The following is a 13950-nucleotide window of genomic DNA, read 5'->3' as shown; positions in this document are numbered from 1 at the left end:
AAGTAATGACCAATGTGGCACTTCTCTGCTTCCTATCCAGCTAGAGCCATGGGTCCACCCCTACCCCCACCATGGTACTCTCTGGTTGGTGGTTTCAGCCCTAAGAGCTTTCTGGGGGTGGTCTGCTTGGATATTATTCTAGTTCTTTTTATAGGGTTGCAAATCCCTTCAGCCCCATTCGTCATTGCCTTAACTTCTCCATTGGGGTCCCCACACGCAATCTGATGTTTGTCTGCATGCATCTACATTTGTATTGGTCAGGCTCTGGAAGAGCCTCTCAGGGAACAGCTATGCCAGACTCTTGCCAGCAAGTGCTTTTTGGGATCAGCAATAGTGTCTGGGTTTGGTGTCTGCAGATAGGATGTATCCCTAGGTGAGCCAGTCTCTGGATGACCTTTCCTTTAGTCTCTGCTCCACTTTTGTCCCTACACTTCCTTTTGACAGGAGGAATTCTGGATTAGCATTTTTGAGGTGAGTGGGTAGGCCCATCCCTCAACTGGGAGCTATGTCTATCCACTGGATATGGTCTTTACAGGTTTTGTCTCCCCTCTGTTGGGTATTTTGACTAATGTCATCCCTCTTGGGTCCTGGGAATTTCTTGGGTCCCTGGCATCTGAGACTTTCTAGTGGCTACCCCCAGTTTTGACTTCCCCACTGCTAATATCTTCCTTTCAAATTCCTGACCCTCTGTACTTCTCTCCCATCCCCTCCCATATCTGAAAGAGGCCCCCCTTTTCCCTCCTTTTCCCTCTCCTTTCCAGGTCCTTCTTTCCCTCTACTTCCCAAGATTATTTTCTTCCCATTCTGAGTAGGACTGTAGCATCTGCACTTTAGTGTGATCTTCTTTCTTCTTGGGTTTCATATGGTCTTTGAGTTGTATCATGCATATTCTGAACTTCTTTTTGGCTAATATCCACTTATCAGTGAGTACATACAATGTGTGTTTTTTGTGTGACTGGGTTACTTCACTCAGGATGTTATTTTCAAGATTTATCCATTTGTCTGAGAATTTCATGATGTCAATGGAATAGAATTGATGACCCAGAATTAAACCCACACACTTATGGTCATTTGATCGTTGACAAAGGAGCCAAAATAATCCAGTGGTAAAAAGGCAGCATTTTCAACAAGCAGTGCTGCTTCAACTTGTGGACAGCATGTAGAAGAATGCAAATTAACCCATTCTTATCTCCTTGTACAAAGCTCAAGTCAGAGTAGATCAATGACCTCCCCATAAAACCAGATACAATGCATCTAATAGAAGAGAAAGTGGAAAAGAACTTTGAACACATTAGCACAGGGAAAATATCCTGAAGAGAACACCAATGGCTTATGTTCAAAGATCAAGAATTGGCAAATGGGACCTCATAAAATTGAAAACCTTCTGTAAGATGAAGGACACTGTCAATAGGACAAAACGACAACCCACAAATTGCAAAAAGATCTAAGCCTTGTAGTTTTTCATAAATTGTACAGACACAATGTCTATCTTAGAGTAACAATATTAATCTCAAATTTTGTAGCAATATAAAAATTTATACTAATGGAAACCTTAAATCTGTATCTATTGTAATGCTCTCTATCAACATAGGGTTATGGCTATATAATTTTTTGTTTAAGAATAAAATTATTGCTTTCATTTTCATTAATTTCTAAAAAGTCTTTAATCTCCTTATTTCTTCCCTGACAAAGTTATCATTGTATAGAGTTGTTCAGCTTCCATGTGTGTGTGGGTTTTCTGTTGTTTTTGTATTGAACACTAACTAGTCTTAGTCCCTGGTGATCTGGGTGCATGGGATTATTTAAATCTTCTTGTATTGGTTGAGGGTTGTGTTATGACCAGTTATATGATTAATTTTAGAGAAGGTACCATGAGGTGCTGAGAAAAAAGCTATATTCTTTTGTTTTAGGATGAAATGTTCTGTAGATATATGTTAAAACCTTTTGATTCATAGCTATTGTTAGTTTCACTGTGTTTCTGTTTAGTTTCTGTTTCCATGATCTGTCCATTGGTGAGAGTGGGGTGTTGAAGTCTCTCATTAGTCAATGTTTGCTTTGAGCTTTAGTAACATTTCTTTTGCAAATGTGGGTATCTTTGTATTTGGGGCACAGATGTTCAGAATTGAGAGTTCACCTTGGAAGATTTTTCCTTTGATAAGTATTAAGTGTTATTCCTCATAATTTTTGATAACTTCTGATTGATAGTCAATTTTATTTGATATTAGAATGGCTACTCCAGCTTGTTTCTTGGGCCCATTTGCTTGGAAAATTTTTTCCAGCCTTTTACTTTGAAGTAGTGTCTGTCTTTGTCCCTGAGGTGAATTTCTTATATGTAGCAAAATGCTGGGTCCTGTTTATGTATCCAATCTGTTAGCCCATGTCTTTTTATTGAGGAATAGAGTCCATTGATGTTAAGAGATATTAGGAACAAGTGGATTGGGGGACTTTGAATTTGGAAAGCAATGGAATGCTTTAAATGGGGCTTAATGGGCTATCCTAGTAGGAGTATGGAAGAATTTGTTACAAAGGGTGATTTAAATTGTGTGGACCTAGCCCATGAAGTTTCAGTGAAGAATTTCCATATGTGGCCTAGAGACTGTTTTTGAAAAATGTGGCTATTTTTTGCCCTTGTCTGAAGAGTCTGCCTGAGGCTAAGGTGAAGAGACTCAGATTAATTGCATTGACAAAGGAAGTCTCAGAGTCACCCATCATAGACTTTTTTCTCTGCTTAAGTCTCATGAAGAGCACTTTAAACAAACATAGCAAGATGGAAAAGGAAAAATATTAAATATGTGGTTTGAATATTAAAGGGGTACCAGGAAGTGAAATGGAGCTGAATCATTTATTCAAGAATATTAAATAGAATTAAGGGAATAGGACTTTTGGGGCAAGATCTTACAAAGCTAAGTTAAATCCAGGCATAGTGGTACACACCTTTAATCCCAGGAGACTAAGCCAAATAGACCTCTGAGCTCAAGGACAGCTTGGTACAAAGCAGAATCTAGGTGAAGAAAAGCTTACATCCAGGCATGGTGGGATGGGCCTTTAATCCCAGCATTACAGAATATGGGGCCATGCAGATCTCTAAGTTCATGTAAATCTATGGAGCAAGTTACAGAAAAGCCAAGCTTAGGCAGAGAGGGAATCAGAAAACAAAAAGCTGGTAATCAAATAATTGGGGCCATGATACAGCCCCCCAAAAGCAGCAGAACTCGGCAGCTTCAGCCATGTGGGTCTGGTTTTAGAGTGGAAAAAATAAGGGACTACTGGGACAATTGTTGCTGGTTAGCTAGAGCTAGTTAGCTGTGATTAAGAAGAGACCAACATCACTAAGGTGAAATCTTCTGGAAAGTGTTTTCTGAGACCACAGAGAAGCTGTTCTCCAGAGATAGTCAAAGTTGTACCTCATGCTGCAGCTGTACTTGGTAATATGTAAGTCCTACAAGTTTTGAAGGTGTGAAGGTGTCATGAAGAGCAGCTGAGGCTTGGCACTGTGATAGGCCATGGAAGGCCGTTGGTGAAGGCAGCCTTAGTTCCAATAGACACCCCAGGACTGAAGAGGTCATGCAAAGGATTTGAGGCTTGACAATGAGATGCCAAAACTTTTAATTTCAGACTCCATTTTAGAGAACCTGACCTATGTTTGAGCTCAGGTAAACTAACAGACTGGTACCTAGCATTAGTTTTCAAGCTGTCCCCCAACAAAACCCGAGCCTAGCTCCAGTCTCTAGGCTAATCCCCAACAAGATTAGGGTGTCCAGGTTACACCCTCAACAAGACCAGTGTCTTCAGGTTATTCTCCAATCAAAACTACACTCTAGGTTACAAGACCACCCCTTGCTTAAGGACCACAATGCAGAGGAGAGCAGAAGTTAATTTTATGATAAGACTCCCAGCACCAGCCTGGTTGCCACCTCCAGGGTGGTTCACTGCTGCAACCTAGGTCTCTCCCTCTCTGAAGCTCAGGCCTGTAGTAGGGTGCATTAGTCAAAAAGGAGGCAATGTATAAATGAGATATTTTATTATAGGAAAGAGAAAATAGGCCGGTTAAGTAGAGAGAAGGAAAGGAGAGGAAGGAGAGAAGAGAAAGAGAGAGAGAGAAAGAAAGAAAAAAAAGGAAGCAAGAGAGCAAGAAGGTAAATGAAGAGAACAAAGAGAAGAAAAGAGAAGGCAAGAGAAGAAAAAGGGTAGGAGAAGGAACAAAGAGCAAGAGAGGAAAAGAGGGCAAGAGAGCAAGAGAGGAAGAAATAAAGCAAGAGGGGACACAAAGAGCAAGAGAGGGAAGAGGGGGCAAACCGCCCTTATATTGTATGAGACATGGCTATTTATCTTTGGGGCGAGGCATGCCTGGCTGTGGTAATATGACTGGGAGTAGGGTCCAACTAGAATGCTGGGAGTTTGGGGCATTGTCTGCCTGATAGAGCACACGTCTCCCTTGGAGCAGCTATGAAAGGTTGTGACTGAAACAGGAGCCAAAGACTCAGGAGTTAGAGCCAAACTCCTTCCACTCCCTGCATGCAGAAACTGCCCACTGGGGCTCCAGGGTTCAAAAGGCCTCTTACTTGACTGAGCCTAAGTTGCCTGAACAGACCACTGCCCTACACCAGCCAATTATGCTAAAGGCCACAGTAGCTTTCCAATTAGATGTTTGCACACATAATCCCCGATTGCTGTTTACTGTAATGCCTTGCTCTGGTAGACATTCAGGGATCCCCCACCACCAAAACCATTCTGTGTGATGTTGGTGCTTTGGGCAGGGGATATGGGGGGGGGGGCTAGCTTAAATAGAATAAAGACCCTGCTATGAGTTGCATCAGATTCGCTCTTGTGTGTGCTTGGGGGATCACTAACATTTCCCTGGCACAACAACACCATGAAGAAAGGCTATTGGTAAAGCCTAGTTGCAGTGGAAGACCCCAGCATATCAGAGAAGCCGGTACTATGGAATGATCACTAAGAACAGCAGCAGCAGTGGGGTGGATCAACCCGAGCTTAGAGTACTACAGAGGGCAGAGCTGGAGAAGTGACACCAGTCCTTTGTAGGAGCTCAGAAGATCATGTGTGTATCCTAGACATTGAAACAAGAAACTATAATGTTGAAGCTGCCTTGGAGACTCCAAAACATTTGAGATGCCAGAGCCATAGGATATCTCCTAAGAAATGTTGATAACAGGGAGTAGCACTAGCCCAGGAAAAGAAGTTTGTTGCAGGTGAACAAAGAAGAAACAGAGTTGGAGATTGGAAGATTGCTTTGACTTCAGACATAGAGATGCAGAGTTTGGAGTTTTCCCAGCTGGTTTCCTATTTTGTTTTGGGGATTACAGTTAAGTGATTGCATGAATCACAAAAGAGACCTTGAATTTTGACTTTTAACATTGAGAATGCTATAGACTATGGGAACTTTGGAAGTTGGATTAAATGCACTTTTTCATTATGTTATGGCTAGGTATGGCCCCCATAGACTCACATGTTTGAACAAATCTATGGGGGACAGGGAGTGGAATGTGTTGGTTTGTATATGCTCAGTCCAGGGAGTAGGCACTATTACAATGTGTAACCTTGTTGGAGTAAGTGTTTTGCTGTGGGTATGGGATATAAGGCCCTCATCCTGGCTACCTGGAAGTCAGTATTCTGCTAGCAGCCTTCAGATGAAGATGTAGCACTCTTAGCTCCTCTTGCCCTATGCCTGCCTAGATGCTACCATGCTCCTGCCTTAATGATAATGGACTGAACCTATGAACCTTTAAGTCAGTCCCAATTAAATGTTATTTATAAGAGTTGCCTTGGTCATGGTGTCTGTTCCCACGTCTTCACTCACTTCATTCATTTATTCATTCATTCATTCATGTTCCCTAATTTTCATTATTAGGGATTAAAGTTATGTACTAAGGGCATGTCTGTTTTCCAACCAGGTCATAATGTAATTCAGAGCTTATGTACATTCCAGATGAATCACATATACCTAAAAGATCTTTGGATGTGATCCTTTGCCAGAGCAGCCAAGTTGCTAGATTAAAATTCCTCTAGACTACTGCTATTTTACTAACTGAATATCCATATGTTAGAGCTGCTTTCACTCTTCATCAGAAAAACATCTTTTTGCTGTGGACAACAATCAATGCAGAGAATCATAATTTGTCAGAGTGCTCAGAATAAGTAACTGTTGAGTATTATGGCCTAAATTACATAACTCTATTAACTATTCCCCAAGGCTTAGGAATACTATGAAAGGAGTGGTAGAATCCAGAGGATGGGGATAAGTACAGAGAAAGAATGTCTTATGTGCATTACTTTGCTGCTCTTTCACTCACAACCTCCCAACAGCTATAGTTGCCTACCCAGGATCAGCATAGAATCAAGGCACTCCAAAATCCTGCATGAATAGAAGAGTGGCTTATAAGGCTCTACCCCTGGCTAAGAGCCTATTGACGATAGATGGCTTCTGGGGAGGAAGGTTACTTTTCTTTGGGGATGTCATCTCTGGTAGGATATCTATACTACTTTGGATGACCCTACATACATCTGCAAATGGGAAGAATTTATTGTACTCAGTGCATTATAAAATAGGGATAAAGAAGAAGACATTCATGATGTAAGGGGGGATGTAGAATGAGTACATGGAAAGTGGAAGAAGGAGCGTGAATTGGTATGAGCAATATCAACTAAAAGCTTTACATACAAAGCATGTGACCAACAAGTTATGTAATTATTTTGTAAATACACATTGGTGTGTGCATAAAATCCCTTATTATTCACTGGCATAATCAATTTGTCTAAACTTTGCTAATTATGTAGATAATAAATTACCAATATATTTTCCTACATCAGAACTTCAATAAATATCATGCAATATTTTTAAAATATTGAATTTTCCTTGTATTTCCTCCTCCAAGTTAGGTAAAATATACTTATTTGCTAATAAACATTTTTATTCACTTTAAAGAGAAGTTTTCAATCCATTGCTGTTAAATTAGAACTTTCAAGAGTTCAATCTCTTGAATATTTCTTCTTGCATATTTTATAACATTTATATCTGCTGACTGCTGAAAGTAGAACAAATGGTTAGTTGACACAATCCACTTAGTAATTCTGTCTTTTCTTGCTCCTCTCCACCTTTCCTGCTAATGCATTTGCAGATGTTTTATTGTTCAAAATGATGATGCCTACCCTGATTCTTTTTTTGTTGTTGTTGTTTTGTTTTTGTTTTTTGTTTTTGTTTTTGTCAACTTGACATAAACAAGAGTTATATGGGATTAGGAACTTCTATTGAAAAAAAATGTCTCCATTAGAAGCCTACAGATAATCTGTGGGACATTTTCATGATAGTTGATTGATGTGGGAAAGTCTAACTCACTGTCAATGGTGCCATCCCTGGTCAGGTGGTCATGTATTGCATAAGAAAGAACAAGCTTTCAGGAGCAAGGCAGTAAGCAGGCAGGCCTCCCTTGTTACTTTTGCTTCAGTTCCTATCTCCAGTTTCCAACCTTGCCCTCCTGATTTTACTTCTCTCAGTGAAGGAGTATGATCTGAGAGTTATAAGACAAAATAAAACATGTCCTTTCCAAGTTGATACTCTCATGATGTTTTATCACAGCAATAGAAACCCTATGCCAATGACCCTTCAAGGAAAATTCTCAGATTTCCCTTCAGCTGCTGATGGCCCCAAGATGAACCCAAGATACTGGGTTGATTCTTTTGAACTTTAGAAACAAGCAAAGCTTTGAAAGCTAGGCCAATGGACAGTGATAAAATATGGAATTGGGGAGACATACTGGTAAGGAATTTGCTGTGATGTTTTCAAAATGAACAGTGGGAAGTTTTCAACCCACAGTCAGTAGGAGCTCATTTCCTGTGTAATTATATCTACTAGAATATTTTAAAAAAGAAGCCTTGATTCCAAACACATCTACTGTATAAACCCAGAGGCAGTTAATATCTTTAATGAGGACAAAAGCACACAGGAAAACAATTATGTTTCTTTTAAATCATAGTTTACAGCAAACTAATTGAATTTAAAAGTAATTAAACAAGGAAATATCAATTAGATATCTATTGTCTCTCTTGTGCAATTATAATGTGTTATTGCTGATGCTTCATAATTGTTGCTGAGCAGCTTTTAGAATCCTATCATTAGTTTTCTAGGAAGAAACTGAAGTGTTACATATTTCTCACTTCTCAGTGGTGTTTTATACATAACTAGAATTGTATCTGTATTGCAAGGAGGATATCTGGCTTCAAAGACATCCTGATCTACTATACATTTGAACATATATAGAACTCCTTCATGAAAAGTAGTGATTGTAGTTATTTTGAAGTACTTTATAGCAACCAAATCTAAACCAACTAAGCTACCATGAACATCAAGAGATTTGGAATCCTCAAAAACATGTTGGTTTCTAAGGCAAATAACTGTGTGTCAAGCCTGCTTTTCAGAGAACAGAGTACACAGATTAAAAAAAAAAAGAAATGAAGAACAAAAACGTTTTTGTTTTTTGTTTGTTTATTTCATCTGAAATGCCATTATACTTTCCCTTTGTTTACCCTTTTCCTAAATGAGTTATCAGGAGGGGGAAGTATCATTGAAGAATGTTATTCTTCAAAAGTTCCAAGTGAAGAAGCTTCTTGACTATTTCACTCAGAGACTGTGCTGGACATGTAATCTTTTTCTAATATGACACTTGGCTGTGTCAACTTTCTCATTCTCCAATGCCATCCTCATTCAACAATTTTGAGGTCTCTTTCCCCTCACTTAACATAATGATAGTAATAGTTTATTCTTATCCATAAAAATTTTACTTCACACCGACCTTTTACAGAGCATCATGCTATTGTCATCTTTCTGAGTTTAAATGCCCATCGTCTCCTTAGAATTCCTAAAATCCAGAAACAAAACAAAACAAAACAACCAAAGCTATGTACTACTTTAAATATCTTTGAGAATATATAGCAGGGGTTTAGAAAGATACTATCTAACCAAACCTAGTCATATAAGCCCATAATCTCAGCCACTTAAGAGGAAAAGGGAAGAAGATATTAACTTCAACAGCATCTTATACTGTAGAGTAACCACAATGCCAGCCTAGAAAATTCTGTGAGGTCCTAACTCAAAAGTCAAGTGGCAGCTATAGATGGAACTCATTGGTGGATTACTAGTCTATAATATACAGATGCCCTGATTCAAACACTAATAAGAATAAATATGTAGGTTCATCAATTTTTAATATAAAATTTAAAATTAGACAATGTATCAAGGGGTATGTTTACACCTATGTAACAGTGCGCACACACACACATGCACACACACACACACACTCACACACACCCATTCTGTCATAGAAGGCTGGAAAACAAACAAAAGACGTCAGCATTTTCTACAATATCTTCTACTGCTTCTCTAAATTTGGCCTAATTCCACATGCCTATAAAGTTTTCCTAGAATTCTTTTGGTGTTGATATAGAGAGAACCATCATTTGATATTTAAAGACCAGTTTGGGTCATAATGTCCTAGTATTTTATCTGTTAAACTGGGAAAGCTAGAGGTACATGATCTGTTAGAGGAATTATACCTATTGATCTAATATGGTTTACATAACTTTATGCAGATCTAAATATTTTATTGCCTACTAGTCTCTGATTCTCGTTATATTTTCATGCAATTTTTAGGTAGATTTTGGTTACGTAATTCCCACCTTTACCTTTACTCTAGTTAATGCCTGTAGTAATCATCTCCCAATTATTGTCATTTAGCTTTTTATGCCGCATTTTCTTGTGATTACATAAAAGGCTGGGTTTTAGGTTTGCTCTTGCCATCATACTAAGATGATGGATAACTGTCAGTTCTGGAAAGTTTTGAACTTTCTTATTCTTTTTTATCAGATCCACCTTTGTACATGATATGCACATTGATGCACCATATTTAGAAAAAAGAAGAAGGGAAAATTGGAGTTACCTAAGTGAGCTCTGTATACAGCAACTTTATATTTCTCCTCCTACCTACTGGCAGCTGTGATTTGCCAGGTTTTTTTCAAGTTCCATTAAATACTCCTAATTTTCTAGAATTTTCCTTATGAACCCAAAAAGGACAAGTGTGCTGCACTTGATTCACTATCAGTGTTTTAGACATCTGAAGGGTAGATGGGCATCTTAAGAAAATGGTTTAAAAGAAAAGTTAAAAGAACTTTATTAGGATTTTCAAATTACTCTTTCACTTTTTGGAAACAATTCCATTCACTATTACATTTTTCCAAAGGCCTCCACTATCCAAAGGTAAAATAGTTGATCCAACCTAGCAAATGAAACCCAAATTTGTGTTGTACTGAAACTTGTTAATGATACTATTTTTTTCATTTATTATACCACCAAAGAACATCTGTCCCATCAACTACTTAATTAGTACTGAAATATCTTTTTCAAACAAGCCAAGAGTACTGTAATACATTTGTATAGGTATCTGAATGTTCATTCAGATAGCAAGCAGAACTCAAAAGAGATTGGGAAGTAAGACAAGTTCACTCCCACAGAATCTCACATTCATTACTAAAGTCCTATCTTGGTTGAGATTTTTCTTTATTTTCAGACTGTGATCCCCAGCAGGTCTGTGTTTCCAATATATTTCACAGGAGTAGACCTCTAAATAATTGTTAGGCATAAATTATCAGTTGGGTGGCTTGTGAACTTTTTATAAACTAGGCAAAAATTATGAGACACTAAGGAGAAATTCTTCTAGCATTGTCAGTACAGTCCAAGGTCTATGGGTTGGTCTGGCATACATGAAGAATTATAGTTATAAACCCTCTGCTACCAGACTTTCGAAGCCAGAGACTTATGATGCTAAGCATTTACACTCAAGGCTTATTGCTTTAGCCTGTAACCACTCCTGGCCCCGGCACTTGGCAGCACTTACAATCCTTGGCTTACAGCAGCAGCAACAACAGAGAGCCTCAGGTAGCAGCCAGCATTATCTCCTAGTATTACAGCTCTCAAACATATGTTGTAGCAAGTGCTATATCTCCCAAATCTATATATAAGGATCCTCGAGTCTGTAACTGGGGCTACAGCTCTAGACCTAGGGTGTCTGAAACCTTTGGTCCTTAACACTTGGCAACTTTCTGGAACTCTTTCAACAACCAGGGTGTACAGCTTCTCTATCTCCAAGTTCTCAGAGCCTACCACAGCCTGTTGTCTTCCTTCTACCCATTATTTCTGCTGCCACTGCTCTCTGAAATAACTACATTGTTCTGTCTTCACTACTGCTGCTACAGAAGTGGCTGCTGTCTGCAAAGCTATAGCTCGGCTACTGATTTCAGTTATCTTGCCTTCTTGCTTCCAACTGAGACCTACTCTACCGACAATAAAATCAAAAGTAGATAAGCAAACAAATAAAACCTACCTCTACAGACAATCCTTGTATTTGGCCTATTGTTAGAACACTATAGTGAGCCTAAGAGAGTATCTCTCAATATGACTGAAAAAGTGAAGTAAACTGGTGGTTATTTATATAAAATATTGTGTAAGCACCAATCCTAGGCCTTCCCCTGAGTTTAGGGCAGGTGCTTCTCCGGCCTAGGTGAGAATGGTTATGGGGTGTTTTTCAAATTTTGTGCTTAGAATACTAGATTTGAAGGATTGTGCCACTGGTCTGGAGCATGTCCAAAACCATTATTGCAGGCATCCTCTCCTTGAAGCTTCTCCAGTCTGCTTCCAGAAATCGTAAAGTGTCCAAAACAGCCACTCTACCACGAAGTAATCAGCTAGATGCTCGGCTCAAGGTTCTAGACTCAAGGTAGCCAGAATAAAGGGAAGTCTACTACCTACAAATTAGGCATCCAAATCACTCCACCTTCATTATCATATTTAAAAGAATCAAATCTTTAAGGGAGTGCATATAATAAAGGTTTATCAAGAGTGATTTAAGTACTCAACAATGTTTTCCTACTATTTCCTACCTCAGTGCCCCAGGGAGATGGATCCCCTCTAATGTTCCCTACATAGAACTCAATGTTCTTCTCTTCCAGAAAACTACTGAGAACATCTACCACATTCCCAATATTCTTATGATATAGCCATTATGTTTCATGCATGGGAGCTTGTTGGATATATTGATGCATATAAGTTGCTATGGTGGTGGTGTTGCTATAAACATTTTATCGCCATAAAATTAGTATGTTTAGAGTTTCTGTTCTTAGTCATGTGTCCTCTAGACACTCTGATTAGACTGCTGACAACTGATTCTCCCCTCACTTCCACAGTTTTGAGCCGTCATGTAACTTCAAATGATGGGTTCAGAGTAATTGAGAAAATGAAAGCTCTAACCTAGATTTCTCAGAGAGCCTCTTACTGTCTTACAAAGGCTCTAAAAGGTAACTCCAGATTATTCCAAGTTTCAGAGAAATATGTTTCCATTTGAATAATTGTGTTTTCTTCCCTCATTACTTCAATCACAGGTTTTCTAAGCTACTTGGGAATACAACAAAAAGGTCATATTATGGCACAGGTGTGTGTCTTCAAGATGGTTCACACTGAACCCTTATCACCACAACCGCCATAAGTATCTCTCTTGCTATTTGCTGAAACATTCAGGTAACCATGGCATCTGGGTTAGGGCTCCATCAGCCATTGGCTCTCAGAGATAATGCCCTCTTTGCAGTGCAACATTCTCAAGAAGGAAGCGTTGCCAGCGTCCTCGAGATGCCCTGCTGCGCATGCGCACTCAGCCCAGTGGCCTGAGCCTACGCTTCCGGTGGCCGAGGCGGGGCCCAGAGCACACGCCATGTCTTACCTCAGCGACCTAGGAAGCTGTAAGTACAAGACCGGGGACCTGGTGTTTGCCAAGTTAAAGGGCTATGCCCACTGGCCAGCGAGGATCGAACATGTCGCTCAACCCAACCGCTACCAGGTGTTCTTCTTCGGGACCCATGAGACCGCCCTGCTGGGTCCCAAACACCTGTTTCCTTACGAGGAGTCCAAGGAGAGGTTCAGCAAGCCCAACAAGAGGCGCGGCTTCAGCGAGGGGCTGTGGGAGATCGAGCACGACCCTATGGTTGAGTCCTCCCCTTGCCTGTGCCCAGAAGAGGAGCAGTGCTGCCCTGAGGAACCCGGGCTAGCAGAAGAGTCAGAGCCTGAGCCGGAGCTGGGGCCGGAGCTGGAGCCGGAATCCAAGCCTGAGCTGGAATCCGGGGCCGAGATGGAGGCAGAGCCGAGGCCTGAGACCAAGTGTGAGCAGGAGCCCGTGCCCCAGCCTGCCTTTGACCTGCTGGACGCCGTGGAGGAGCCGGGCCTCGCCGAGGCTGAGCCTGGAGATCAGCAAGCCGAACAGGTGCAAGAGCAGCACCCTGAAGCTCAGGCCGAGGAAGAGGAGCCCGGGAGTCTGAAGAGGAGCGCGGAGGAGGATGAACAGCCTCAGAGTCCTCCCAAACGGCCCAGGGAGGCGGCGCCTGGCGCGCTGGAGATGGAGCCGGCTGAAGAGCGCGAGGCTGAGGCCTGCCCCTTCGTGGAGGAGCCTGACGAAGCCCTGGAGCAGCAGCCTCCGCTGGAGGAAGAAGCCACAGAAGAGGCGGCCCAGGGCCTGATTGTTGGCGAAATAGAAGGCCTGTAGTCACGGTGTTTGTAGAAGAGCCCTCTTTACCCGTTCCTGGTGCCACCTGGCTGTGGCTTGGGAAAACCACTAGGGCCCAGTCTTCACCCCCTGTCCACCTCTCCTTCATCCGCTCACCTTCAACAAGCCTAAATTCCTGGCATAAAGGGACAGGCCAGTTGATACCAACTTAAGTCGTGGCCACCCTTCCCACCCTAAACTCTTAGGGACATTCTGGACCTCTGCCTAGGAACCAGGAGTGAGGAGGGGGAAGGGTTGAAGAAAAAAAGCAGGAACAACATTCAAAGGGAGATTCTGTAAACTCTGGCCATGCTACTCTACCCCACACCCACCCTGAGTACCTGTCTCCTCCTCC

At 41.0% G+C, this 13950-nt stretch overlaps 1 protein-coding gene across 1 annotated transcript; it reads left to right on the top strand.

The window, feature by feature from the left end:
- The first annotated feature begins 12614 nt into the window (after positions 1-12614).
- Hdgfl1 (HDGF like 1) lies at positions 12615-13902 on the top strand. The gene has a single exon (XM_031358740.1). It carries the CDS (start codon positions 12633-12635, stop codon positions 13593-13595), a length of 963 nt encoding a protein of 320 aa, XP_031214600.1. The 5' UTR covers positions 12615-12632; the 3' UTR covers positions 13596-13902.
- Positions 13903-13950: the final 48 nt, after the last annotated feature.

This window comes from Mastomys coucha, unplaced genomic scaffold (assembly GCF_008632895.1).
Source record: "Mastomys coucha isolate ucsf_1 unplaced genomic scaffold, UCSF_Mcou_1 pScaffold7, whole genome shotgun sequence".
Lineage (NCBI taxonomy): Eukaryota > Metazoa > Chordata > Mammalia > Rodentia > Muridae > Mastomys > Mastomys coucha.
Note: the sequence above shows the minus strand (reverse complement) of the source record. Positions and strands in the feature narration are given on the sequence as shown.

What these genes read in the sequence shown, in the direction of transcription:
- Hdgfl1 (XM_031358740.1), top strand. Translation starts at nt 12,633, where the DNA reads ATGCCCTCTTTGCAGTGCAACATTCTCAAGAAGGAAGCGTTGCCAGCG.